The sequence below is a fragment of the Microtus oregoni genome, unplaced genomic scaffold (assembly GCF_018167655.1).
Source record: "Microtus oregoni isolate MIOR12 unplaced genomic scaffold, Mior012 000041F_ref0000270, whole genome shotgun sequence".
Taxonomy (NCBI): domain Eukaryota; kingdom Metazoa; phylum Chordata; class Mammalia; order Rodentia; family Cricetidae; genus Microtus; species Microtus oregoni.
The window spans coordinates 6,457,123-6,484,536 of NW_024543208.1; the positions used below are offsets into that span (position 1 = coordinate 6,457,123).

Below are 27,414 nucleotides of genomic sequence, written 5' to 3' on the forward strand. Positions count from 1 at the left end.
ATCAAGCTGTGGTCTGAGGTAGGAGTTGTGGGTGAGTTTGAATCCAGTAGGGATTACAAGTAGCCACATTTTAGGCAGCTTTACATGCAGGGATGAATCGATTGATACAAAGAGCCAGACACATAGACATGCAGATATTTGTGATTCTTTGCCTATGAATCCTAGACTTGTGGTACGTGTGTGTGTGTGTGTGTGTGTGTGCGCGCGCGCGCGTGCATGTGTGTGTGTGAGAGAGAGAGAGAGAAAGTGAAGTATTAAGAATTTTGTCTTTGGTTTGGGATATTGATATAGGGGAAGCTAGCAGGACTGGAAACATAAGCCTGAGTGTGGGTCGTTAGCTGTAAGGAACGGGATACCTATTATACCCTGACACATAACCATCTGTGTGGATGTGTGTATGCTTGTATGTGTGTATGTCTTTGTTTATATGTATGTATATCTAGTGTACTGCTATATGGGAGGACTATTTGCAAAATAAGACACCTTATATGTGCATGCTCTGTGTGTGTGTGAGTGTGTGCTCATGTATGTGCATTATACTGTAGCTAACCCGACACTAGCTGGACCTGAATACATCTCCATATGATAAGCTTTTTTTATACGTAAAGTGATGCATGAGGGCACCAGTCACTTGGATGTAGGGGAGGGTGAACCATGCAGGACTTGCTATGAAACCATGTGTGTGTGTAGGTGGAGATTTACCTGTAAGACAATAGATAGATAACAGAACCAGACATGTGCCTTGTATGAATATGGAGATATGGAGCAGGGTGGAACACCTAGTTGTGATCAGGTGTGACTTTGGTTATAGGGAAGGGTTATTTCCTAGGACTAGATACAAAGACTTGTATGTGTATGTTGAATTTTCACTATAAGAAAAGTGTACCTAACAGAATTAGAGAACTGAAGTGTGTAAGACACTTCTATATAAGGCAGGCAGGGAAAACCTAGCTGGTCTTGATTCCAGGTTATGTGTGTGATTTGTGTTTATGAGAAGTGGTACCTCACAGGAGGAGATAATGAGATCTGTGTGGATGTGTATGTCTGTATGTGTTTCTGTGTGTATGTATGTGTGTGTGTTGTGTCTGCAGAGAGAGAGAGAGAGAGAGAGAGAGAGAGAGAGAGAGAGAGAGAGAGAGAGAGATTGAGTTCCAATATGTGGGGCTTTGGATATATGGCAGGAAGAAACAAAGAGGCCATGGCATATAGCCCTGTGTTTATTCTTACAGCTTTATACCTTCAGCTTGGTTGTATTTTCGAGTGCACTTTTCAGGAACTAATATTCAGCCATAGCTGACTTTCAGTGTAGGGTAGGAGATACTTAGAATAGCCACTTACTGATTTCTGTAAGACTTATGTGTATGTAAGATTTCTCTGTGAGGGGATATCATGAAGTGCTTGATATGGACTGGTGTATTCATTTATGTGTATTTGTATGCATAGAAGTGTCTGTGTTTATATGTGTGTGTGTGTGTGTGTGAGAGAGAGAGAGAGAGAGAGAGAGAGAGAGAGAGAGAGAGAGAATACTAAACTATGTAAGATTAATGTGTATACAAGATTTCTGTGTAAGGGGTTAACGTGAAGAATCTGATGTGCTGGTGTTTTCATGCATGTGTGTGTGCGTACATGCATGCAAGTGCCTCTGTTTCTGTGCGTTTGTGTGTGTGTGTGTGTGTGTGTGTGTGTGCGCACACACACATCTGTGGTGCATCTATTGTGGTGATGTGTGCTTTAGTTGTTACATAGGAAAAAAAACTCACATTACCTATCACCACCCATTTGTCTACTGTGTCAGTGGCCATAGAAGAAGGGACTCTGAGAATTATCTTGTTCCAAACCATGTATTGGGTGGTGGTGGATGTACGAGTTGGCAGATCTTGGACGGCATGAAACTTAGCCTGCGTGGAAGACTTTAGTTTTAAGGAAATGGTAAATGTAGCAGAACCAGACATCAGGATCTAGTGTATGTCTGGGGGGCCTTGACTATGGGTGAGGGCTTACCAACAGAGTCTGACACTAAGATCTTTTTCTATTGTTTCAAGGTTCTTTTGTTTCCCTTCTCTCCTCTTTTCTCCTCCCCTCTATCCCCTCTCCTCTTCTCTCTTCCTTTCTATTCCCCTCTCCCCTCCTCCACTCCTCTCTTCCCCTCTATCCCCTCTCCTCTTCTCCCCTCCTTTCTATTCCCCTCTCCTCTCCTCTACTCCTCTCTCCCCCTCTATCCCCTCTCCTCTTCTCCCCTCCTTTCTATTCCCCTCTCCTCTCCTCCACTCCTCTCTCCCCCTCTATCCCCTCTCCTCTTCTCCCCTCCTTTCTACTCCCCTCTCCTCTCCTCCTCTCCTCTCTCCCCCTCTCCTCCCCTCTCCTCTCCTCCACTCTTCTCTTCCTCTCTATCCACCTCTCCTCTCCTTCACTCCTCCATTCCCCTCTCCTTTCTCTTCCCCTTCCCTGAACTCTCCTCTCCTCTTCTCTTGTCCCCACCCCTCTCCTTTGAACTCCTCCCCTCTACTCCACTCATATCTCCCTCCTCTCCCCCCTCTCCTTTCCCCCCCTCCTCCCCTCTCCTCTCCTTTTCTACATCTACCCTCTCCTCCCCTCCCCTCTTCTTTCTTCTCCTCTTTTCTCCCCTCCATTTCACTTTCCTCTCCTCCCCTATCTTCTCATATCATCTCTTCCTCTCTTCTCTTCTCTCCTCTCCTCCAGTCCCCTCTCATCTCTTCTCTTCTCTTCTGTCCTCTGCTCTCCTCTCTTCCCTCCCCTCCTCTCCCTTCTCTTCTCCTCTCCCCCCTCTCCTCCCCTCTCCACTCCTGTCCTCTCCTCTCCCACCTCTCTTTCTTTCTCTCTCTCTCTCTCTCTCTCTCTCTCTCCCTCTCTCCAACATGTGTTTGTGTGTGTAACTTGGCTCTTCAGAATTGCGAAAACAACAGGTCCTGAATCTCTTTGCATGTGTGTTGGATTTGGATGTAGCAGAGGATATAACTAACTTAATCTGATCTGTATCCATGTATGTGTGTGTGAAGCTTTGACTTTAGAGGCAAAAAAGGCAGGAACTGATCATAGCATATCATATTTTGCATGTTTTTGTGTTTGTGTGTGTAGTATGTTCTTTTATCTAGTAAGAATGTTGGCACAGGGGAATCTTAACACAAGAAAATGTCCGTGTAAGTGCAGTGATGTGGACAGACATGCTGTCAGTTCCTGTCACTTTCCCCTCCATAGGCAAAGCCTTTTATATACATGGATAGATACCAGATTCAGCTAGTTATAGCCTCCCCTATAGCCAAATCCACACACACACAAATAGATTAAGGGCCGGCTGGGTCCCCAGTCCTGAATATCCAAATTAGACACACAAACGCATGCAGGAGAGAGAAAGAGAGAGACAGACAGAGAGGCAGAGACAGAGAGAAAGACAGAAGAGGATATAGGAACAAAAGTTCCTGAAAACAAGAGACACACAGCTTGGCCTGATCTTGCTGTATGCTGACTGGTGTCAGGTGTGGGGAACGATCCCCTTGGGCTCATACTGAGCAGTGTGTGTTGGGAAACATGGTGGTGTGCAGCAGGGATTCACAAATTAGTATATGTAGTATTGCAGTTAGCAGAAGCTTACCACTGACACAAACCTAGAATTGTGTGTGGATTTTGCAAGGGAGAATGGAATACACTTGAATTTCTAGGTATCAGGTCCTGTTGGTCTATATATCCTACACACACTGCTATATATCAAGCCTGTTTATGTGCCTTCTCTGTATTCCATGTTCAAAGTGTGCTGCTTGATTTCAGTCCCTGAAGAACTCCTAACCATTCCCTCCGCTTTCACTGCTGCAAACTAAACTACCCTGTAGTCCACAATGAATTGGAAGTTATCATCACCTTCATGATACGTGAAAACTATGCAGGAAACTCTCTGACCAAGTGACAAGGGGGTGCACTTTTTGTCTAGTAGCACTAAAAACTGATTTGAAGGTGTGGTGGGAGCATGTTCTAGTTGAATTTGATATACAGTATGTTTAGGGCTTCATGGTTGGGGTCCTGCAAGGCCAGATATGAAAGAATTCACATAGGGCAGTTTGAGAGCTGGTATTAAGCTGGTTCTAATACCACCCAAGGCATTGAGATGGTGGCAGGCAGGCAATGTCAAGCAGTGTCAATTACTAGCAATGCTGTTTAGCACAGCATATGGGAGGGGACATTTGTATAGGATCTTTACTACTACTGGTGTGGGAGTTATTGGGGGAAGGGACATCCTGAACTGCCATAGTAATGGATATGGGTGACAATATATGAGTGTATGGGTAAGAAAAGTGTCAGGTAAGGGATGATATCTAAATGGATATATGGATTGTGGCTGCGAATGTCCATCAGGGTCTGACAGATAGCTCTTTTGGGATATATGTGGTTGTCAGCACAGCCTGGCTCCATGTATTCATTGTGAGGCAGCAAGGGTGGTGTGGTCTGCATGGGTTGGCATTTAGCATTGAGAGTGGAGCAGTGCTGGGGAGTGTGCAATGCTAGGCTCTCTGGCCTCCAGCAGCAGCATGGAGACTCATGAGCTCAAGCAAGTCTTACATCTGTGCTATGCTCAGCATCCCTCTTCTCCTGGGCTGGGGTGTTTGAGAGTGAAGAGTACAGTTGACTGTCAGAGGGGGAAATGAGCCCCCAGCTTTGGAGAGTCTTCATTCTGCTTCCTTATCATATCTTCACACAGTAACGTTGAGGGTCCCATGGGTGTAAGAGTGGTGAGCAGTACACATCTAGTTATCAGCCTGGACACTCCTTCCTGCTGCATAGCACTGAACCATCATCTTATCGTAGAACAGGTATTTGTTGTCTGCTGGGCTGTGACAACAGTGTCCAGGCTTTCTCTAGATATCCTACGATACAGTCTCCCTCAGCCATGCTTCAGCTTTTGTATTTTCTTGGCTAATGTCATTAAAGCTCGTGTGGCCAGAGTTTATCTTCTGTGCTGTCTCTGTCTTCTTCCTTAAGAGGCTGAAACTTATGTGGATCTCTTCTGCATCTCTTATGTGAATTTTGTAGTGTTTGCATGGGGGTCAGCTGTAGTAATTGAATTTGTGTTCAGTTTTCTAATGGGTTCCTTATTGTTTACTTTTGCATATTTACAGACTTTTGTGGACAGATCATTTTCTCTGCCTTGATTTCCAAAGGTGGCCTGATAAAATCTGCTGATGTGATGTAGGTGGGTCTCTTGCTGGGATTTGTGTTTGAATCCATGTTTCCATCTCTGTTTCTTCTTTGTCCAACTCTGTGGATCTCTGGGGCTTTGTGTGAAGGGCTGGAACCAGAAGTGCAGGGTCTGGATGAGTCGCTCCTGTCCTCTGCCATCACTTTTAGGATTAGACCCAGTTTGGATGTTTCGGTGCTTGGGTACCAGATTTTCAATTTCTAGTCTATCTGAGAAACAATCTGTCAGCTTAACAACAGTGACAAGAGTGGAGAAACAGGGGTCTCTGAGTGTTTATACTTCTTTGGATAAAAAATAAATGTTCCATTTGCCAACTGGTATAAATTCAGCAGGAAATCTACTTTGGTATTTTGGTATTTGTTGTTTGTGTATTTTCTCAGTATAAGTGACTGACATCAAGTGTACCATCATCATGTGACTGGTGGCCTGACAGAGAAGGTCCAAGAACACTGCCCTTTTCAGGAACTCCAGTTTAGAGGCTGTGCACACATGCACTCGTGTGTCCCAAGGCTCTGTAGTGGCATGTTCTTTCTCTGCTCAGGTAGTTTTCCAGGGTCATCTCTGAGGAAAGAGAGGCATAGGTGACATTTTTACACTATCCAAAAACACACAGCATGAATCTACGCTGGAGATTTAAAGGTAACATACATTGGATGGCTTTCCTAGGGGATCCTTCTGTTATCCTCAGATCTTGATGAGAATTGGAGCAGGTTCTGAAGTTGGATGCTGGAACATGAGCCATCTCACTGCCCTGCACAGAATGTCCTCCTGAAGCTGTGTAGAACTTCTGAGTTTTCCTGAACTCAGAGACGACCTTTTTCATTGCTGACACCAGTGTTGAGTGTGCAAGTCCTCAGGTTAGGAATCCTTTGGGGACACGATTCAGGATGTGGCCAGGCACCTACAAGAGATGGAATATTGCAAATCAATGAGAAAACTGGCTGAGAGTTCCACATCCACAGGCACACGATCTGTGGTCTTGGCAGATAATGGCAGGTTTACTTTATGAAATTCAGGGACTAAAGAGGCAAATATAATGCTCATTGTCGTCCAAGGTGACATTCCCTAGGCCAACATCATGAAGGTGCGTCAGGGACAGCAGAAGGCAGGGAATAATTCCTCATTACAGCCCTGCAACTTTTCAGGAATCAGGCTCTGGAAACAAAGGAGGAAAAGCATTTTCCCACCAGCATGTCTAAACATAGGCACTCTGCTTCCTGCACCTCATCTCACGTCCTCTTGTCTACATTAGACAGGATACATACTTGGTGAAAATGAGCTTCCACAAAAGATGATGTCCCAAAGAATCTGCAGATAATAGGAGAGAAAGGGTGACCAATAAGACACCTGGAGTTGACTTGGGAAACTCCATGTGACCCACCTGTACCAAACTGCTCATCACAGCTGTGTCAAGTAGCCGGTGGGTGTACTTAATCATTGTGCCAACCAAATATGTCCAGAAGAGCATCTAAGGACTCAGTCTTGTGCTTTATGAGGAGGACACCCGTGGACAGCTTTGGGATGAAGCGTGTGGAGTTCCTCCTACAAGTGGCTGGTAATCATGGACCCTGCCCCTGCTTCATCTAACAGGGAGGTGGTAAAGGAGGGAAGTGATGGAAGTGGGGGTCTAGAACTCACCTGACTTTTGTTCTCTCAGATAAATTGCTAAAGATAGATACTTGCTTTAGTATCAGGGAAAGTCCTCGTTAGTCCAAAGGCAAATGTCAAAATAAACACCACAACTGATCATTCTGAGATTTGCCCTTGTAGAGAGTCTGCCATGTGAGTCTGGATCCCATGATTCTCATTGGTTGTATCTCCTTGGTTTCACTGACCTGGCTACAACACCCAAGTCTCCTTTCCCATGCACTGCATTCAGTAAAGTATATCACAAATGATACTTGCCTTAGTAATCACCCACTGATACAGAGCAGGTATGGCCACATAAACAAGAAGGCCTGTCACTCCAGTCTGGTTTTCCTTGCAAGACGGTTTGTACTCTTGTTCTCATGGTTCTTCAACCCAGTACAGACTAAGCATCTTGCCAGTTGCAGTGATTTTTCTTCCATACAGGGGTAAGATGATGTTCACCCGTTATACACAAACTGCTCCTCCATAACAGCTAGGGGCAGAGGGGAAAGATGAGCTACTTGCCCCAGTTTATATCAAGATCACTCTGAATCCATGACCCTGTTGTCTGTCCTCTTACCTTGTTTCCTCTGCATCTTGAGCTTAATGACCATGTCCCTGGAGTTGAAAACAGTTGACTCTGGCAGCCTCACGCTTATCTTTCTGTGGATCAGTGTCAAGGATAAAACACATCACAGATACCTCTCTAATACAACAGGATGAAAATTAGTGGTCTCAGGGTTGCCTTCAGCCATGAGACTCACAGATAAGCCCTGGTATTCAGTCCCTTCTGAGTGGATACTCTTCATTACATCATTGCTTCTGTATAGAAGCTGTCCATGACAACACCAATGCAACTTTCACAAGAGGATCCTAGCAGAATGCTTCTAATCTACAGTCACGAGATTCTTTCCAGGTCTGACCCTCTGACCCGTGATGTGGGATCTAACCAAAAAGGAGTTCCAAGACTGCAGACTGAGTTGTGTGTTCACTGTTCCCCAGGATCAGGACAATCAAACAATACCCACCTTGCAAACTGGAGCAACATTCCAGAATTCCTTCTATATAGTGGTAACCATTTCCTTTCTGCTTGCTGTCACTTTCCTGTTGAAGGGGCCATAAGTAATGGCCCCTTCACCAACAGCTAGACTGAACCAGCATGCAGTGGGTGTGTCTCCCGTGAAAAGAGGGAAATGGATACAGGCTGCCTGCAAACACAACATAGGGAGGGGAAGGGAGGGAGGAGGAGACTCACTTCTGTCCAGTGTGGGAAAAAAAAAATCTCTCTTGGCCTTGACCTTGAAGGGAAAGACAGATGAATTAATATTGATATTGTATGTCATGGAAGACCAGCACATTGGGTCTTCTAATTCAAGAGTATCTTTGGGGAGAATTTTGGCACAGGGCTGCTCTCAGAGAATGATGCTATTGAAGGCCAGCCATTGGACATACCTCCTTTTAATAATGGTTGTCTGTGGAAAAGCCTGTGGTAGGTGCTGGACTTCTCTGTTGGAGTACACAACACTCTGTCATCTGGACTTCCTGCATGGCTCCCAATTTGCTCCCAATTCGGCTATCTCAGTCAATAGAACTAGAACCTCATCTTCTACAATGACTCAGTACATTAGATGATAATGACCTATGGAAGGCACAGTCTTAAGAACTTTGAAATATATTCTTCAGACTCTTGATTCGTATATCCTTCTGGATCATCTGTTTTTCGTTGGCTCTTCTTCCTATACTCTTCGTGGTCTTTTTGGTTTTCTTCCCTCAAAGCCTCTGATGCTCTACAATTCTTTCTTCCTTTAGATAACACTACTTCTGACTGCCTCTAAAGCCTCTACTTCCCATAAACTATTGTCTACTTTAGCTTAAACATTTCAGGGTAAATGTTGTGGTGGGGTTTTAGAGCATTCCTTTTGAAATAAGATTTCCTAATTTACCTACCCTAACTATCATACAATGGTCGCAAAGGACATTAGAAATCATATAGATTAATAAACACTGAAGTGCATCTTGGGCACCCCATTTAGCTGTGTGTGGGCACCTGCACTGCTCTCTCCTTCCAGTGGTGCCTCTTTCTTCTGAGAAACATAGCTTTTTCTTGAGAGTGGCAGACAGCAGCACAGAAATCTCACACAACTCCCAATTCTCTTCTTCACCCTTTTCCAGCCTTTGGACAAACTGCTGGCAGAGGCTGCACTTACATCTTTGGGAAGGACAGCTTTTAAGTTGTTCTTGGATGTTGTCTGAAGGGAAGATCTCTGAGTGACATGGATTTCAGTGGTGCTCATACCCTGAGGTGTCTCCCTTTCCTTTCTTACAGAGGGTGTACTCTGAGCATCTGAGCTATTCTTTGGGGTGCTCACTTCCTGGGGTTTCTCACAGGACAAACACTGTGCAGAAGAAATGCACTCAGAGACTGGGCTTCTTGAGGACCACTCATTGCAAACCACGCTACCTACTGCCAGACTTTTGCTCAGGAGAGGAGTAACCTCAGAAGGACTTGTGGGTACTGGGTGGGGAGGATTTTCTTCCTCCAGCAGGCAGCACAGGGTGGCAGGCATGCTCAGACTTCTGCTCCACTGCTTGCTTGAACACTTCTTGTCATGCCCCTGATGTTCAGCCAGCAGGGCGAGGGTGGGAAGGGTAGGCTCACTCACTCTCCTCTTAGGAGGAAGGGACATGAGAGGATCTGCTGATGACACAGCCACACAGGCCTGCAAGGAATTAGTGATAGATTTAGTGTGGTCCTGAGGTGATCCATGGTTTAAAATGAGGTATGTGGCCATGATGTTATTGAATTTTTTCTCACGTAGACAATCACTAATAGCCTTGGGATGGTAGCCCATACCCCACATAGCCTGAACAATGCTGGGATTTGGTTTGTTACAGAATGACTCTGAGGATGATGGGAGTTTCCAAAATTCTTCCCTGTCTCTGATCCACTGGTGCTGCCTAATGTCATATATTGTGGGCCTCTGCTCAGGATTCACAGTGAACAAGTGCACAATGAGGTGCACAAGCAAACGGTTTTGAGAGAGTGTGTAAGGAATGTTGTATATGGGATTCAGCATCACCTCCTTCATGTCTGGATAGGTTCTTGCTTCGAATGGGAAGCTCGCTGTCACCATTGCATATAAAACCACTGCCATGCTCCAGATGTCAACTGCCCTTGCATCATACTCTGTGTCATAAAATAGCTCTGGAGCACAGTATTCAATAGTGCCACAGAATCCCTTGCATCTCTGCCCAGAGCTGACTCTGATGGCCATGCCAAAGTCACAGAGTTTGATGTTTCCTTTGCCATCAAGCAGGATGTTATCAAGCTTGATGTCCCTGTGGGCGATGTCATTATCGTGGCAGTAGTGCACTGCACACACAATCTGGCAGAAGATGTGTTGGGCCTGTTTATGCTGAAGAGGGCCACCCTCCTCAATGAGCGTGACTAGGTCGCCATGTGCAGCAAACTCCAACACCATATAGGTATGGTCTTTGCTGTCAATGATTTGGAAGAGCTTTATTATGTACGGGTGGTCTAATTCTTTCATGAAGTTGAGCTCTTTCCGATTATTACCATCACTCTCCTCACCATTCGCAAGGATTTTAACTGCGACTTTCATATTTGTGAGGCGGTGGTAAGCCAGCTTCACCTCAGCAAAGGCCCCTTTGCCGAGGGTATTTAGTAAGACATAGTGATCTGTAATTGTCTCATCTTCATAGGTGCTGGCATTCAGGTTCAGCTGCATGGTCTCCTCCTCTCTGGTCTTGCTAGAAAGCTTCTTGATAATTTCCATGCCAACACCAACTGAGAAAATCAGATTAAAAACAATGAGAAGTAAGTCAAGGGGTAAAGTTTTTAGCTTTCTGTTTCTTCATGCACAAGTGTGACAGATGCGAACAACCTTTCAGTGAACTTCTGGGTCACAGAAAATAAGAATAAGCCAAACTCTAAAGAAATCCTGAGAAACGTACTGAAGATGAGAACTAAACCTAAGGAAATAGACCAGAGTGAACATTGCAATGACATAAATGCTTAATTATTGAAAAGAACAAGCAAAGCAGAAACAACCTTACCAAAAGTGATCAAAGAGGAGAAAGTTCAGTTTAAATTTATAATCAAGTTTTGGTCTTGTTACAGTAAATATGGCTACTTCTAAAACACCATTTGGAAGATTTTTTTTTTGACAACTAACATGGGGTTTTATTTTGGTATGAAAATGATATCCTATTCATTCTGTAAACATATCTGAAGAGAAAATGAATTAAAAATTCTATGCAAACCAAACCATTTCTGAATCAGTCTTTAGGAAAAATTTTGAGTCTTTTCTCACTGCTAAGTTCTCTTTAACCTTAACAATGAAATCATGGAATCATATACACTTGGCAAACATTCGTAGTGAAAGTAAAGTGTTCAAGTGAGAGCAGATAATCAACATTCCTGCAGAGACAACGAAAATGAGGGAGTAGAAATAATTGTAAGGCACAATTTGCATATCTGCTCCTATGCTGAGAGAAAGGAAATGCCATTTCTAAGTAAAACATTCTACATTACCGGAGTCTTACATAATCCTTATCACCCTATGACATTAAATTTACCTATTTTACTGTTCGCCAATTGTATATTTTGCTCTGAGATAGTTTGGTGAATATAATGATATCACACTTGTCAATACAATAATGGAAAGTGGTCTTTAAATAATGTGGAATATTATTCTGTATTAGTCACTTGCTTTCATGCAAACATAATTGATAGAACATTTTTCAGAAATCTATGGCATCAATCATGTTTTAAATTATTTGTACATTTACGACTGCTTTTGAGATTTTAATTTTTATAATTTTGATATCATACATGATTATTGAATTTACATTATTATATTTTTCTCCTTTTTAAAGATCTGACAATGTTACTTTGAGGGCAGGTGTAAAAAGTGTGATGTTTTCTGAAAACATAATAATGGAGCCAATGTCCCAAGATTTCTCTTTTCTCTATGTAGAGATATAACAAAAAGGCTATTTAGGATTCAATAATGTCAACACATTTCTCATTCAAATTTCTCAAGTTTCCTAATAATATTATTGTTCCCTTATTTAACAGTAATGTGAAGTTTTTATTCTTCTCCCATATATTATATTATGACCCAGGTTTCACTCTCTCCCCTGCTCCAGGCTCTCCTGCCTCTTCCCTCAGGTTTTCTGTCCCTTGATCTCCCCACAGAACAGGGCAGGCTTCCCAGAGACATCAACCAAACACGCCATAATATTCTTCTATTAAACTGTGTACATACTATCTTATCAAGACTGAACTCAGATACCTAGATGAAGGAAAAGGCACCATAATTAGGCCTAAGGATTTGCAGCCACAGTCACCCACTGTTAGGAATCCCACAGTGACATCAAGCATATGGAAAACAACATATATGCACAGGATCTAGGAAAGATCCCTGTCTCACAGGCTCCCTGACTTGGGCAATTATGAGTGCCAGTCAATTGATTTTGTAGGCTGGATACCCACGGTGTCCCTGACTCCCTGGTGCTCTGATCCTTCATTTGGAAGCATTTTGGAAACCTATGGTCCCATGAATTGTGAAACTGGAGCAAATGGCAAATTTCTAAGTATATGTAACCTCTTAAATCTCAAAAGATGGCATATAAAAACCTATGAAGATTAATAATGAGAATATAGTTCAAGATTCTTTGAAAAAAATCACAAGGAAAGCGTCTGAGTTCAGTGACATGACTGGGTTCTTCTTCATAGCAGAAAGTCAGCCTCATGAAAACCCCGATGCTCACACCTACTGCCAAAACTCTTGCCATTAAGCAACATTACTGTTGTGTCCTATTGGTGAATACAACACTCATGGATGTCAGCTGACATGGTGCAGTAGAGCAGGTGCTTCAACAGTTAGAAGCCTCCCCAATTCTGACTGACACTCATGATACAGAAAAGTACTCTGTATTCTACTGAAGGAGAAAGATAATCATCAGCATCACGCAGCTCCAAACCCTAGGACAACAGTGACCCACTAGCACAATGAACAGATGTACTATTGGCGTGAGTACAATAACAGTAACCAGTCACTTTTTGATTGGATTTAATACCCCTCCAGGAGATGGGCACAATTACTGACATTGCTCACGTGGACAAGAGTGGATACTGAGTGGATAGTTCATGGGCTACAGGAAAACCTCCTACTATTATTCAGCAACAGGAACACAGTGAACAAAATTACTTTTGATGTCAGATTGTTACACAAAGAGATCAATGTCTCAAACACCCCACAGCAGTGAAGCCCTTTCTTATGGGAGATGACACTCACCCCGAGGCTCACAGCAATGGAGAGGGAGTGAGAGGTTTCATAATACGCTGTCCTAATTGGAAGTCTTCATGAAAACCTTCCCTCAAGTTTCAGAGAGCTAGTCAGAAGAGTGGAAGGAAGATGCTAAGGGCCAGAGGTCATAGATGATTCCAAAAAAACAATGAAACTGATGAATACATGAACCCACAGAGACTGCTGCAATACGCACAAGCATATACAGGTTCAAGTCAGATGGGGGCTCTGTCACTGAAGAGGGGAAACAGGGTTCCATTCCCGACCAGGAAAACATCAGCATTTGTTTCCTGATGGCAAGAAGAACCAGTTTCCTCCAACGGATTCTTACTGGGTAACTTCACCACTTTTCTTGGTAGGACCTATACCCTGGTATTGATGGCAAACACAAAATCAACTCAATAGAAATGTGGCAGACTTTTGGACGCATTGTTCTTTTGGGGGTAAATTTTATAGGTCTTAATTTTTATTTTGTTTTTGTGTTTTTTATATAATAGAAAGTGTATAAGACCATAACCATAGGTGTTATGGGAAGATAGGGTGGTGTTGGAGGAAATTGGGAATGGGAAAATGATCAAAATACATGGCAAATAAGACATTCAATGATAAATTCTCAAGAAAATAAAAGACTGGTATGAATGCTCTCACGTATGGATTCTACATGACTTTCAAAAAGAATTATATAACTATTCAATGATGAAGAAGGAAAAGACACTTTTCAATATGCTCTACATAGCCTACAGGAGCCTATTACAAGACCAGGCGATTTGAGCTTTTCTCCCTTGAAACAACATGTTGTCATAATACACTGACTTCCATAAGAGTGTGTTGTGTACTTCCCATAGCCAAGAGGATAACTATATGTTTTTCCTTGGGTTCACTTTCTTAAACTTCTTTAGGTTCAGCAATTATAGACTCCGCGACCATTATTTATGGCTAGAAACCAATTATGAGTGAGTACATCCCATCCTCATCTTTTTGGGTCTGGGTTACCTCACTCAGGATAGTGTTTTCTATTTCTATCCATTTGCATGAAAAATTCGAGAAGTCATTGTTTTTTTACCTCAGCATAGTACTCTAATGTGTATATATTCCACACTGGGATGGGGGTTAGGGGAGATGGGGAGAGAAAAGTGAGAAGGGGAGGATGGGGGGAACTTAGGGAAACAGGATGATTGGGATAAAGGAAGGTTGGATCGGAGAGCAGGGAAGCACAATTCTTAGTTAAGGGAGCCACATTAGGGTTGGCAAGAGACTTGAACCTAGAGTGGCTCCCAGGAGCCCAAGGCGATATCCCCAGGTAGTTCCTTGGGCAGCTGAGGATAGGGAACCTGAAATGACCCTATCCTATAGCAATACTGACGAATATCTTGCATATCACCATAGAACCTTCATCTGGTGATGGATGGAGATAGAGACAGAGACCCACACTGGAGCACTGGACTGAGCTCCCAAGGTCCCAATGAGGAGCGGAAGGAGGGAGAAGATGAGCAAGGAAGTCAGGACCACGAGGGGTGCACCCACCCACTTAGACAGTGGGGCTGATCTATTGGGAGCTTACCAAGGCCAGCTGGACTATGACTGAAAAAGCATGGGAGAAAACCGGACTCTCTGAACATGGCGAGCAATGAGGGCTGATGAGAAGCCAAGGACAATGGCACGGGGTTTTGATCCTACTTCATGTTCTGGCTTTGTGGAAGCCTAGACAGTTTGGATGTTCACCTTCCTAGACATGGACGGAGGGGGGAGGACCTTGGACTTTCCACAGGACAGGCAACCCTGACTGCTCTTTGGACTGGAGAGGGAGGGGGAGAGGAGTGGGGGGAGGGGTGGGTGGATGGGGAGGGAAATGGGAGGCTGGGAGGAGGCTGAAACTTTTGTTTTCCTTTTCTCAATTAAAAAAAAAACAGAGTGTGTTGTGGCACAGACAGATAAATACACATGTATCTAAATAAATAAATAGAAGAAAATATTGCTTAACGTAAAATAAGAAATTATAATCCAACAGTCTATATACTTGGACATGAGAATTCATATTAAAAGTACTTGAAATTTTCCCGCAAGTTCAACAGCACATGAAACCAGTTATGTTCATGCTCAAGCTCAGTTCATTACTGAAGAACAGAAAGACAATTATAACATAAAAGACGACAAGTCAATATATGAAGAGGATACAGTTTACAAGGCCTATAGCTCCAATAATTAAATTAATCATTTTTCAGAAAACTGCTGCAAATGCAGATGACTTTGTTATTTGTGACATGATAGTCTCAAAATGTAAATTTTGAGGGAACCTAAAACATGCCACTGAGTACCCATAAGAGGACATTGGTTAGTGGGGCGCAGTTCACGGTCATGGGACCTGGGTGTCTCAGCTGGCACAGACTCTTTAGACACAGCAGTGATGAACAGAGTCCTAGGTAGCTCAGAATCCAGGCTTGGGATCCTCATTAATCAACCAGTAGGAACAAGGGCCAGTGGCCAAATCCACACCCCAAAGTTACTTTGACAAAGAGAACAGTGTGGGTCCCATGAAAGCAAAAGTCTTCTTGGAAGACTACAGTCAATCAGGCTGTACCGGATGTTGTTGGAGTAGATCAGAAAGTCTTCCTCCAAGAGTGGCTTCATACACTCTCTGTAGGTACTGCCTCTGCCACTGGTGTCCTCGAAGTGAAAGCTCGGCCTTCAGCCTTCCAGGACTAGCACCAACTGTCTGGTAGCCACTCAGCTCGTGCTATGCAGCCTGATCTGTAACCTGATTGGTGACGTGTACAGAACTGAGCCAATCGAATTGGGTAGACAATCAGGACTCCCTCATTGGCCAGGTTGAAATCATGTGATGCATGTTGCACGAGAATGCGTTGACTGCACGTGGAGTCCTGTGAGAACAGAATTAGAGCAGAAGGCTTTGTTTTTTGTGTCTTTTGTGTTGTGACGCTGGTCAGCATCACATGCACACTTCTTCCTTTCCAGGATTCCCTTTCAGTTGTGAAAATGGACTTGGTTTCTAAAGGTGGGATTTGTGCTGTCTTTTTCTTGGCTTTCCTTAGTGAAAGGATCATCAGGCTATATTGGTGCACTGTTGTCTTGTGAACACCCATAAATGCAAGATCAACAGGACCCCAGAAATTTTTGTCTTCAAAGAAATAATAATCTATAATGAAAAGTCAGGCTCTTTTCAAAATCCAGCATCCATCTATTGAGTACATGCAGATCTTTCCTTAAGAGCAGTGTTTCGGTCTATGTAAAAGCCTTTGCTGTATAAACTCTAACGTTACATTGTCAACTACTCATGCCTTGTTATACCGACACTGGTCATTAATAGCCTAAAATTAAAGCAGCACTAAACACAACTATATCAAACCACTCTTTTCCTTACTGACTTTCCTCGTTTTTTTCTCGGTTTTTTATTTTTTTTTAATGCAACCTTACCAAAACTGATCAAGTAAAAGAAAATACTGTTGAAGTCTTTAGCCACATTCAGTGCTGTTACAGCAAAAATGGCTACAACTGCTCCCAATTTACTCATGAGATCTTGTCTTTTTCTACTTTCTACTTTCCATGTAGATTAGATCTATGTCAGTGTCTCTTAGTGTCCTCATTGTTGTCAAAGTTCTTTGGGATTATGGTCTGTAGGCTTGTTTTCTTGGCTTTGGACCTGAGGGGAAGGTTGAAGGGGAGAGGGGAGCAGAGAAATATGTAGAGCTCTATAAATTTCAATAAAATAAAATGGCTATGACTAAAGAATCATTTGGAAAAATTTTTATTATTTACTAATCAGAGATTTTATTTTGCTATGTAGATGATAATATATCTATTTTGTAAACATTTCTGAAGGCAAAATTTATTAATAATTTTATGAAAACAAAACCATTCCTTTACAATTCTTGGGAAGGATTTTGCTTCTTTCCATTAGCTGGAACAATGGAAATTATAGAATCAGAGTCACTTAGGAAATTATAGACTACAAATAGTAACTTGCGGATCAACATCCCTGAAGATATAACTAAATCAGAGCGAACCGTATGAATTATGATATGTAATTTACAAATGCTACTTTATGCTGAGGGAAAGAATTGAAATTTCTTATAAAAATATTTCCATTACCAACAGTTCTTTAACAGTCTGTGCCATCAAATTTGTCTAGTTTTCAGTTACAAGATTTTATATTTTCTCTGAGATTCTTTGGTGAATATGATGATATCATTCTTTTTGATACTGAAAAGTGGTCTTTAATGTGAATATCATTCTGTGTTAGCCACTTGCTTTCATGCAAACTTATTGATAAAATATTTTCCAGATATCTGTGGTATCAATGATATAATTTAAACCATGTGCCCATTTTCAACTTGTTTCAAATTTTAATTTTTCATCTTTTAATATTCTTTAACAATTTTATACATGACTATTCAATTTACATTATTTTATACTGCCCCTCCCCACCAAGTACCCATGTTCTTTAAGGGCAGGTGTAACAGGTGTGATGTTTCCTGTTAAAATAAAATGTTTGAAGCCAATGTCCCAAGGTTTCTCTGTTTTCTACATAAAGATAAAACAAAAAGGCTGTTAAGGAGTCAATAATGTCAACATATTGATAATTCAAATTTCTCAAGTTTACTAGTACTTTTATCTTTCTTTTTTAATAGTCATGTAAAATATTTATTCTTATCTCATATATTCCCTCTGACCCTAGTTTTCCCTCTCTTCCCCTATGCTCTCACCTCTCTTTCCCAGATTTACTTAACCACCATCTCTCCTCAGGAAAGGCAAGCCTCCCAGGCATATCAATCAAACCCAGTATAATATGATTCTATAAGACTGTGTACATGGTATCAACTTATAACTAAACTCTGATATCAAGAAGGAGGAAAATGTTACCTTAAGTAGACAAAAGGATCAATGACTAACCTATCTATTAGGAAAAGGCAAATTTCGAAATATGTGTAATATACCAAACCTAAACAGATCAATAATGAGAATTATAGTTCAATATTCAATTAAATTGCAATTTAAAAATTGCAAGAACAAAATTTGGGTCCAGTGACAAAATTGTGTTCTATCATTTTCATAGCAGAAAATGGGCCAATAGCACAGGAGATCACTTCCTACGTATAACCCAGTAGCACAGCCATTAAGGACCTCAATGAATAAATGGGACATCCTGAGACTGAGAAGCTTCTGTAAAGCAAAGGACACTGTCACTAAGACAAAAAGGCAACCCACTGACTGGGAGAGGATCTTCACCAACCCCGCAACTGACAAAGGTCTGATCTCCAAAATATATAAAGAACTCAAGAAACTAGAACGTAAAAGGCTAATCAACCCAATTATAAAATGGGGCACGGAGCTGAACAGAGAATTCTCAACAGAAGAAGTCCAAATGGCCAAAAGACACTTAAGGTCATGCTCAACTTCCTTAGTGATCAGGGAAATGCAAATCAAGACAACTTTAAGATACCATCTAACACCTGTCAGAATGGCTAAAATCAAAAACACCAAGGATAGCCTTTGCTGGAGAGGCTGTGGAGAAAGGGGTACACTCATCCATTGCTGGTGGGAATGCAAACTTGTGCAACCACTTTGGAAAGCAGTGTGGCGGTTTATCAGGAAATTCGGGATCAACTTACCCCTGGACCCAGCAATACCACTCTTGGGAATATACCCAAAAGAGGCCTTATTATACAACAAAAATATATGCTCTACTATGTTCATAGCAGCATTGTTTGTAATAGCCAGAACCTGGAAAAAACCTAGATGCCCTTCAATAGAAGAATGGATGAAGAAAGTATGGAATATATACATATTAGAGTACTACTCAGCAGTAAAAAACAAGGGCTTCTTGAATTTTGCATGCAAATGGATGGAAATAGAAAACACTATCCTGAGTGAGGTAAGCCAGACCCAAAAGGAGGAACATGGGATGTACTCACTCATATTTGGTTTCTAGCCATAAACAAAGGACATTGAGCCTATTGTTAGTGATCCTAGAGAAGCGAAATAAGGAGAACCCAAAGAAAAACATATAGGCATCCTCCTGAATATTAACCTTCATCAGGCAATGAAAGGAGACAGAGACAAAGACCCATATTGGAGCACCGGACAGAAATCTCAAGGTCCAAATCAGGAGCAGAAGGAGAGGGAGCACGAGCAAGGAACTCAGGACCGCAAGGGGTGCACCCACACACTGAGACAATGGGGGTGTTCTATTGGGAACTCACCAAGGCCAGCTGGCCTGGGCCTGAAAAAGCCTGGGATAAAACCGGACTCGCTGAACATAGTGGACAATGAGGACTAATGAGAACTCAAGAACAATGGCAATGGGTTTTTGATCTTACTGCACGTACTGTCTGTCTTTGGGGGAGCCTAGGCAGTTTGGATGCTCACCTTACTAAACCTGGATGGAGGTGGGCGGTCCTTGGACTTCCCACAGGGCAGGGAACCCTGATTGCTCTTAGAGCTGATGAGGGAGGGGGACTTGATCAGGGGAGGTGGAGGGAAATGGGAGGCGTTGGCGGGGAGGAGGCAGAAATCCTTAATAAATAATTTTTTAAAAAAAGAAATAAAGAAAAGTTTAGAGTTATGTCTGAAGGACTTCGGGAAATGCTGTTTGTCATGCAGTGAAATCAAACCATGAGAAGTCTCTTAGGGCTCTATTAAATGTATCTTACCAACGAAACTAACAGCTCAACTAAGAAAACATTTGAACTGTTAAAAATTAACATAAATCTAGGCATAATAGCTGTAATCCCAGCACTCAAGATTGCAAATTTGAGGCCAGCCTGATCTACATGATTAGTTCAAGACCAACTGGGCAACATAGCAAGACTCTGACTCAAAAGGATATAAATAAATAAGAGCCAATATAATTCTTAGTTCCACATTTCAGCACCAGGAAAGGAGAGTGAGTGTCCAAAAGTACATGAGAATATAGCGATTTTTCACCTTTTCGCCACGGCAGCCGAATAGCTCCTATTGCCACAAGCAATGTTCTAAATGAAATAACAATGACATTTATTTTGCTAATTCCTCAGAAATTTTATGATTTATTATGTAGAGTAGCCTAAGCAATCCTTTCTGATGTAGTCGTTTTTATTTTGAGATGCCCATGAAATGCCAAGAAACAGTTCAATGTACCTGAAGACAATGACAACCTTCTCTCCAGAACCTCAGCTATCTACACTGCTGAGACCACCAGGCTTCATTGTAGTTCCAAACCCATGAGCACAGGTAGCCCTGGATAAATTCTGAGGGTCACAGAACAACAACAAATGAGCATGCATATGGTGAAAGAACTGGAGTATGGGCAGGAGATAATGAGGACTGAGGGGCTGGAGAGACAGCTCAGTGGTTAAGAACACTAGCTGTTCTTAAAGAGGATGCAGGTTCAGCTCCCAGCCCACACAGTCTGTAACTTCAGTTCCAGGGTACCTGACACCCTTTTGGCCTCTGCAGGCACCAGACATGTACATAATGCACAGACACACATGCAGGCAAAAATGCCCATACACATATTTTTTAATTTAACAAAAAAGTGGCAGTGAAAGCAATAAAAATGTATTACATATAATACATGAAATTGTCAAAGATAGAATTCAGTAATGAAAAAGAAAGGCTGAAAAAAAAAGAAAAAGAAAGGCTGAATACATGAGTGTGGATCTCAAAGGAAAAGACTAAGACTGGTGTGGGAGGTCCTTCTGCCTGTGTGTTGCTTCTATTGGTTAATAAATAAAGAAGTGCTTTGAACATATAGCAGGGAAGAACAGAACTAGGCAGGGAAAGCTAGGACTACTAGAACTCATGAACAATGGCAATGGGTTTCTGATCCTACTGCACGCACTGGCTTTGTGGGAGCCTAGGCAGTTTGGATGCTCAACTTACTAGACCTGGATTCACCTTCTTATTTAGCTTCTCTAGGATCACGAACTATAGGCTCAATGTCCTTTATTTATGGCTAGAAACCAAATATGAGTGAGTACATCCCATGTTCCTCTTTTTGGGTCTGGCTTACCTCACTCAGGATAGTGTTTTCTATTTCCATCCATTTGTATGCAAAATTCAAGAAGTCCTTTTTTTTTTTTTACTGCTGAGTAGTACTCTAATATGTATATATTCCATACTTTCTTCATCCATTCTTCCATTGAAGGGCATCTAGGTTGTTTCCAGGTTCTGGCTATTACAAACAATGCTGCTATGAACATACTTGAGCATATACTTTTATTGTATGATAGGGCCTCTCTTGGGTGTATTCCCAAGACTGGTATTGCTGGGTCCAAGGCTAGGTTGATCCTGAATTTCCCGAGAAACTGCCACACTGCTTTCCAGAGTGGTTGCAAAAGTTTGCATTCCCATAAGGTCTCTTTAATAATTGCCAATCTTAAGTCTGTGTTGCTTGTTTTCTATTCAGGAAGTTGTCTCCTGTGACACATTCAAGGCTCTTCCCTCTTTCTCATCTATCAGGTTCAGTATAACTGGATTCATGTTGATCCACTTGGACTTAAGTTTTATACAGGGTGATATATATGGATCTATTTGCATTCTTCTACATGCCAACATCTACATATGCCAGCACCATTTTTTGAAGATGCTTTCTTTTTTCCATTGTATAATTTTGGCATCTTTGTCAAAATCAAGCTACCACAATTATGTGGATTTTTGTCTGGATCTTCAATTTGATTCTGTTTAACAATATTTCTGTTTTTATATTAATAACATGTTTTTTTTTAGCCTAAACTAGCAGTCTCCTGTGAACAGATAGATGACTATCACAATTGTCATCAGAGAGCTTTCATCTAGTGACTGATAGAAATAAGTGCAGAGACCCACAGCCAAACATTAGGCCAAACTCAACAAATTCTCCTGAAGAGAGGGAGAAAGGATTTTAGGAGGTCAATGACATCACAGGAAAACCACAGAAACAACTAACCTGGCTCATAGGAAGTGAGAGTCTGGACCAACAACCAGGATGCCTGCATGGAACTGACCTAAGCCCTCCATATTTGTATGACAGTTGTGTAGCTTGGTGTATTTGTGAGAACTCTAACAATGGGACTAGGGGCTAGTTCTAACACTTTGACTAGATCGTGGGAACCTGTTCCTCTTAGTAGATTTCTTTGTTCTGCCTAAATAAAAGGGGAGGTGCTTAGTCTTATTGCCATGTGATATGTCATGCTTTGTTGATACACAAGGGAGGCCTGCCCCTTTCAAAAAGAAACAGAAGAGGAGTGGATTGCTGGGAGTGGCATACAGACAGGAGCTAGATGAAGGAAATGGGAAAAGGGAAGAGAAACTGCCGTTGGGATATAAAATAAATAAGTTATATAAATAAAAAAGATCTATATGGGCCAGATATAGTGCTCCCTGCCTTTAATATCAGCAGGAGACAGAGGCAGGCAGATGTCTGTGAGTTTGAGGCCAGCCTGGCTTAAAAAGTGAGTTCGAGAACAGTTAGGGCAGTCACACTGAGAAATCTAGTTTCAACAAACAAACAACAAATTAAAACAAAACAAACAAAAATGAGGGAGCCATTATGGGGTTAGCAAGAAACCTGGCCCGAGAAAAATTCCTAAAAATCCACAAGGATGAACCCAGCTAAGACCCTAAGCAATAGAGGAGAGGGGGCCTAAACTGACCTGGCCCTGAAGTCAGACTGATGATTATCTTAAATGTCACCATAAAACCTTTGTCCAACAACAGATGGAAACAGAGTCAGAGAACCACATTGGAGCACTGGACTGAGCTTCCAAGGCCCAGTTGAACAGTGCAAAGTGTGAGAATATGAGCAAGGAGGTCAAGACGATGAGGGATTCACCCACTGAGACAGTATTCCTGAGTTAATAAGAGCTAACAAACTCCAACTGGACTGGGAGTGAACGAGCATGAGATCAAACTAGTCCTACGGAATGTGGTTGACATTTGGGGAAGACTGAGGGGCCGCTACAGAGGCACTAGGATTTGTCTCTCTTGAATGTACTGGCTTTTTCGTTTCCTATTCTCTTTGGATGTATACCTTGCTCAACCTAGATTTAGTAGGGCGGGCCTTGGACTTTCTATAGAGCAGGGTGCCTTGCCATCTATGAAGATTGGAGGGGAAGTGGTGGTATGGTGTGGAGGGAGTGAGAGGAGGGGAGAGTGTGGGAATTTGGATTAGTATTTATAAAGTAATAAAATAATAATAATAACAATAATAATAATAAGGATCTCCAGTCAGAAGGGTTAGGGACACACAATTATAATGAGATGAAACACTTATAAAGAATTTGGCTAAAGTTCATCTAACTCTGAAACCTGAAAGTAATAGTTTTTGAATCGACATGGGGCAGGTATGGTCTTTAAATGAATTTTAATGTAATCTCTTTAAATACTAATGGCTATTATAGGCAGTAATGTTCTCTGAATGTCAGGGTATGGGGGGTTGTTAGCATTATTATTAAGGAGGAAAGAACAAATTTGGCTCCTTAATTTGAGGCTAGCTGAGAGCAAGCAGAAATTTTCAAGTTACAAGCCATGTTTAGATATGTGATGTAGCACAATGACTAAGCCTCTGTACACATGAGGATGTACTTGACCACAGGCATAACTCAGTGTGTATAAGTTGACCATGCTTAGCACTACATTCTGTCAGCATTCATGAACCATAAAACACATGAGGACCACTCACTCATGACATTTTTCTTCCTCAAGTCATACTATTATGTATAGTGGGTAATGTAATAAATACTATATTTCAGCATTTTGTAAGAAAATCCTAAAAATGCTGATGCAACTAAAATTTTTAATGTACAAAACTGTCATTTTAAAGAAAAAATAAGCAATAATGAGCAGAAAATAACTATTTCATAGATAAGTGCAGTGCAAGCGTAACAAGATGGAGCAGTTTAACAATGGCTTCTAGAAAATAAAATTCAAATTTTCTAATGGAAATCTACAAACTAATACAACTTTAATTACATGGTTATATTTTCCTCTTTTAATTACATGGTTGCACTTTCATCTGTTAAATACATGAAAAGGAAAATGCCTTCTTTGCTCTGAAATATGTTCATTAAACTCTATTTGGTCCAAGGATTAAAGGTATTAAGAGGGTGTTTGTTAAAGATACTGGAAACAGATTACCTTAAATAAATATAAATGAAACTCCAGGAAGCTCCCTGCATCTGGGAACAAAGAAAAGTCAGAATGGGAGTCGGGGTGGTCATGCAGGAAGTGTTCATAGTCAGGTGCTTAAAGAAAACTGGAAAATATTAAGCAACTAAAGACCAGTTATGGATATCTAGTTCAAATTTTGGCAGCAGACAAGCTTCATTCAGATACCCACTCTACCAAACCAGCAATGAGAACATCAGTCTTGCCTGCCTAATTTCACTAATTGTGAAGAGGACTAACAGTGAGACAGTTTTCCTCAGGAAGGAAATAGAAATATAACATAAACTAAATCCTGTTGGTATTTTGCCCAAAATATCTGGTAGCTCTCAGGAAAAGGAAATAATATGAAAGATTATCAAACAAAAATAAGTTTAAATAATTTTGACTTATTAAGGGAATTGAATCTATATTTTGTTTTAAATTTTATTTTAGTTTCATTTTATTACTATATGTGTATGGATGTTTTCCATGCGTGTCTTCATTTATCATGCATTCTTGGTACCTTCAGAGATGAGAAAAATTTTGTATTCTTTGAAAGTGGAGTTTGGAAAATTGTTAATCACTATGTGGCTGCTGAGATTTAAATCCAGGGACTCTGGAAGAACAAACAGAGCACTTAATCAAACATTTAAAAGAAACTTTCCACTGAAGCAGAATAAGTCACAGGACCCTAAAATTTAATGCTACTTTATTTATAATTAAGTCAATAGATGTCAGAAACTAATTTGAAATATGACCCATATCACTATAGATTTGACTTTTAAATTTTATCCTTTTCAATTATAAACATTAATTTTGAATAATATTGTGTGTCTCCTGAATAGCACAGATAAAAACATTACTGACTAGTAGCAAAGTGCCTAGGAAACATTATTTTCATTATGACAAAATAGCTGCCTGTTTCATTCTCAGTTGTTCAGCCCCAGAATAACCACACAGAAACTGTATTAATTAAATCACTACTTGGCCTATTAGGTTTAGCTTATTATTGACTCGTTCTTACATCTTAAATTAACCCATTTCTATTAATCTGTGGATTGCCATGTGTCTGTTGCTTATCGACAAGATTCTGTTTGGCATCTATCTCTGGAGGGCTATATGGCTTCTTGCTAATTCTTCCTTCATTTTCTCAGCATTCAATTTAGTTTTCCCTGCCTAGCTCTGTTCTAGGCTCAAAGTACTTTCTTTATTCATTAACCAATAAAAGTAACATATATACAGAAAGACTTCCCACATAATCTCCCCATTTCTGTTTAAATGAAAGGGAAGATTTTAACTTTAACATAGTAAAATTATATATAACAAGACAGGTCTCTAGAAAGAATTATAGTTTCAATTTTTATATCTATATTATCTTTAATCATAACTAAGGAAAATTACAATTATAACTATCTTTTATTCAATACCATCAAAGACTCCAAAAAGATATATTATTTAAGTAAACAAAAAAAATATTATAAGCAACTTCCAAAACTCTAGAAATGACAAAGACATCTCACTGCCTAGATAGTCACCAAAAGTTCCTCTGTATCACTGGGGCACCATCTTCAGCCTGAAGGTCCATAGTATCTGGCAGACTTTTCTTTTTATTTTAATGTATTTATTTATTAAGGATTTCTGCCTCCTCCCTGCCACTGCCTCCCATTTCCCTCCCCCTGCCCCGATCAAGTCCCCCTCCCTCATCAGCTAGAAGAGAAATCAGGGTTCTCTGACCTGTGGGAAGTCCAAGGACCGCCCACCTCCATCCAGGTCTAGTAAGGTGAGCATCCAAACTGCCTAGGCTCCCACAAAGCCAGTACGTGCAGTAGGATCAAAAACCCATTGCCATTGTTCTTGAGTTCTCAGTAGTCCTCATTGTCTGCTATGTTCAGCAAGTCCGGTTTTATCCCATGCTTTTTCAGACCCAGGCCAGCTGGCCTTGGTGAGTTCCCGATAGAACATCCTCATTGTCTCAGTGTGTGGGTATATCCCTCGCGGTCCTGAGTTCCTTGCTCGTGCTCCCTCTCCGTCTGCTCCTTATTTGGACCTTGAGATTTCTTGAATATCCTCCTGAATATTAACTTTCATCAGGCGATGAATGGAGACAGAGACAGAGACCCACATTGGAGCACCGGACAGAAATCTCAAGGTCCAAAGCTGGCAGACTTTTCAATAAAACAGAAATTGCAAAGACAGTTATACCTATATTGGCACTTTGCAGGTCACTTTCTTTTGTGTCCTGCAAAATGTCTTACAACTCTTTCTTGAAGTCGGAACCCTTAAAGACCATCTCACCTTCTTTAGGCAAGTTCAGCAGTCATTTTTCTGTGGGTACTGAATGTCCATTTTATCAAGCAGTACAGGCACGAGCATTTTCTTGCCCAAATGGCTAACAAACTCCATAAAGAGCATCTTTGAGGCCCATTATCCTCTTGAAGTTATTGGTGCTACCAGGAGCAGATGTGTTTCATTGTCATGAAAAGTCCTAAGTTCTTAAACATTTAAATGTCATATTCTATAGTCTTTGAAAGATCTGAAGAATATCTATCTGAAATACTTGCTGCCAGAAAATGGAGCAAGAAACTATGTAAAACTCTGTTTTTGTTTGTTTGTTTGTTTTTTTGTATGTGTGTGTGTCTAGAATTTCTTCCCAAACTCTCTCAGGTTTTAAGTGGATTTAGTTGGCCCCACATTGAACATCAATTTGCTATAGAAAGGCCACTTGTTCATTCCCATCTGCTCAGCCCCAAAATAACCACACAAAAACTGTATTAATTAAATTACTGCTTGGCCTTTAGCTCTAGCTTCTTATTAGCTAGTTCTTACATCTTAAATTAACCAATTTCTATTAATCTGTGTATTGCCACATGGCTGTACCTTACCAGCAATGTTCTGCTGGCACTGTCTCTGGCAGGGCTACATTTCTCCTTGACTCTGCCTTCTTTTTCCCAGCAGTCAGTTTAGATGTTCCTGCATAGCTCTGTTCTAGGATCAAATCAGTTTCTTTATTAATTAACCAATAAAACAACACATACACAGAAGGAATTCCCACATTAGCTGAGGTGCTTAGTGTTAGAAATATTAGGACTGGAATCAACTGTTTGACTTCCAACCTGGTCTGTT

At 41.2% G+C, this 27,414-nt stretch overlaps 1 protein-coding gene across 1 annotated transcript; it reads right to left on the reverse strand.

The window, feature by feature from the left end:
* Nucleotides 1-8,829: 8,829 nt before the first annotated feature.
* LOC121433785 (sperm motility kinase X-like) lies at nucleotides 8,830-16,271 on the reverse strand. The gene is made up of 2 exons (XM_041632359.1): nucleotides 15,881-16,271; nucleotides 8,830-10,643 (listed from the first exon to the last, which is right to left on the reverse strand). Exons 1-2 carry the CDS (start codon nucleotides 16,269-16,271, stop codon nucleotides 8,830-8,832), a joined length of 2,205 nt encoding a protein of 734 aa, XP_041488293.1.
* Nucleotides 16,272-27,414: the final 11,143 nt, after the last annotated feature.